General features: G+C 61.0%; 1 protein-coding gene across 1 annotated transcript in view; it reads right to left on the bottom strand.

The window, feature by feature from the left end:
• Window positions 1-520, bottom strand: part of LOC104547367 (protein farnesyltransferase subunit beta-like) — a gene marked incomplete at both ends in the record, with an annotated part of 2,643 nt that extends 2,123 nt beyond the window's left edge. The window contains 2 exons of the mRNA XM_010193018.1: window positions 193-276; window positions 456-520. Coding sequence (XP_010191320.1) covers window positions 193-276; window positions 456-520 — 149 coding nt within the window. The remainder of the gene's footprint in view (window positions 1-192; window positions 277-455) is intronic.
• Window positions 521-1,562: the final 1,042 nt, after the last annotated feature.

Genomic DNA, 1,562 nt, shown 5'->3' with positions numbered 1-1,562 from the left:
AGGAGAGTCCCCACTGCTCCTGAGCATCCTCATGGGGACGAGAAACTGCTGCCTGTGCCATGGGGCCACCAGCAACAGATTAGGGACAGTGACAAATCCAGCAGCAGCCCCACGGCAAAGGGTTGGCAACAGCCAAAGGGCAGAGCAGGGAGCTGGCAGAGCCAGGGTGGGACACCCAGCAGCACCACCTGCATCACGGGTACCTCGTAGGCTTCGGTCAGCTGCCGGAGGCCTCTCTTCAGGTAATGGAAGTGCTTCTCCCGCTGCAAGACAAATCTGGAAGACAGGCAGGGCAGGTAAAGTGCAGGCAGGGGAGGGCAGCCCAGTCGAGAGGGGACACGAGCCCTGAGCTGCTGCCACCATGGACTTAGTTTGCAAGGTTGAGGGGGGGGAGGGCATAGTTATTTATTGAGGGTTTCTGCAGCTGGTGGGAAGCAGCTGCTGCAGGAACTTACTGCAGGGTGTGATAGTTCGACTTGTAGGCATCAAAGACCTCCTGCACGATGTCTTCCACCTTGGTCTGCCACCAGGCACGGCGTGGAAGTGTGTGGGGTGAGGGCAGGAGGGGGAAACAAAAACCACGGTGAGCTCTGGAAAGCAGCTCAACCCTTCCCAAACATGGCCTCCTCCTGACACCCAGCCCAGCCAGGCAGGTTTCTGCCCCATCCCAGGAGTTTATCCAGCAAAAGGCCACTCCTGGCATCATCTTATCACCTTCCCCGGGAAAGCCAAAACAACCAAAAGCCGCTCGGTCCTGCCTACCCGCGGAGCGGCTTAGCTGGAGCCGCTGAGGAGCTTTGTGCCCGGGATTAGGTGAGGACTTAAGCACCATCCCCGGTATTACTTTTCAAAGACAGCCCTTTTAAAGACGGAGTTTGGTTCATCCCGGGACCCCCCTGTGACAGCACTGTGGCCTCTCTCCTGCTAAGGCCAGGGCAGCACTACCGGGTAACCTGGGATTTGTGGCACCGTCCCCTCATTTTAGATTTGAGCTCAACACACAGCACCCCAGCGTCACAGCTGGTGGCGTCCCCAGCTGGGGGAACCCTCCAGAAAACATCCCAGCCTTCAGCACAGGCAGCCCCATCCCCCACCGTGTCCCGCCAGGCCAGAGGCAAGTGGGGACTCCATGGATTGAGAAACCCGGTGTTGCCTTTCACCCCGTCAGGGCCTGGCCCAGCACCCACGGGAGTCACCACAGCCAGGGCTGGAGCAGTGCAGGAGGTGGTGGTTTGGTTGTCTCACAGGACCCCCTCACCCTCCCCGAGGAGGCGCAGGGTGGGCAGCCAGGTCCCAGTGGGTGTCCCTTGGGAACTGCCGTGGCCCATGGGTGGCAGCCCCCCTGCCTCAGCCCCCCGAAACCCTGAGCGTCTGAGCTGCTGCAACAGGTGAGTGTGGGGCCAGCAGCTGCGTGGTGAGGAACTGGGGTGGGGATTACTCAGGCCCATGGCACCCCATGCCCCAGCCCCACGGCAGCCTGGCACTCTCAGATCCAGCCCTATACATCATCCCATACTCCAGCCCCAGTGCAGCCTGGCACCCTCAGAGCCAGCCCCATGGCA

The sequence above is a fragment of the Mesitornis unicolor genome, unplaced genomic scaffold (genome assembly GCF_000695765.1).
Source record: "Mesitornis unicolor isolate BGI_N332 unplaced genomic scaffold, ASM69576v1 scaffold35399, whole genome shotgun sequence".
Taxonomy (NCBI): Eukaryota; Metazoa; Chordata; class Aves; order Mesitornithiformes; family Mesitornithidae; genus Mesitornis; species Mesitornis unicolor.
Note: the sequence above shows the minus strand (reverse complement) of the source record. Positions and strands in the feature narration are given on the sequence as shown.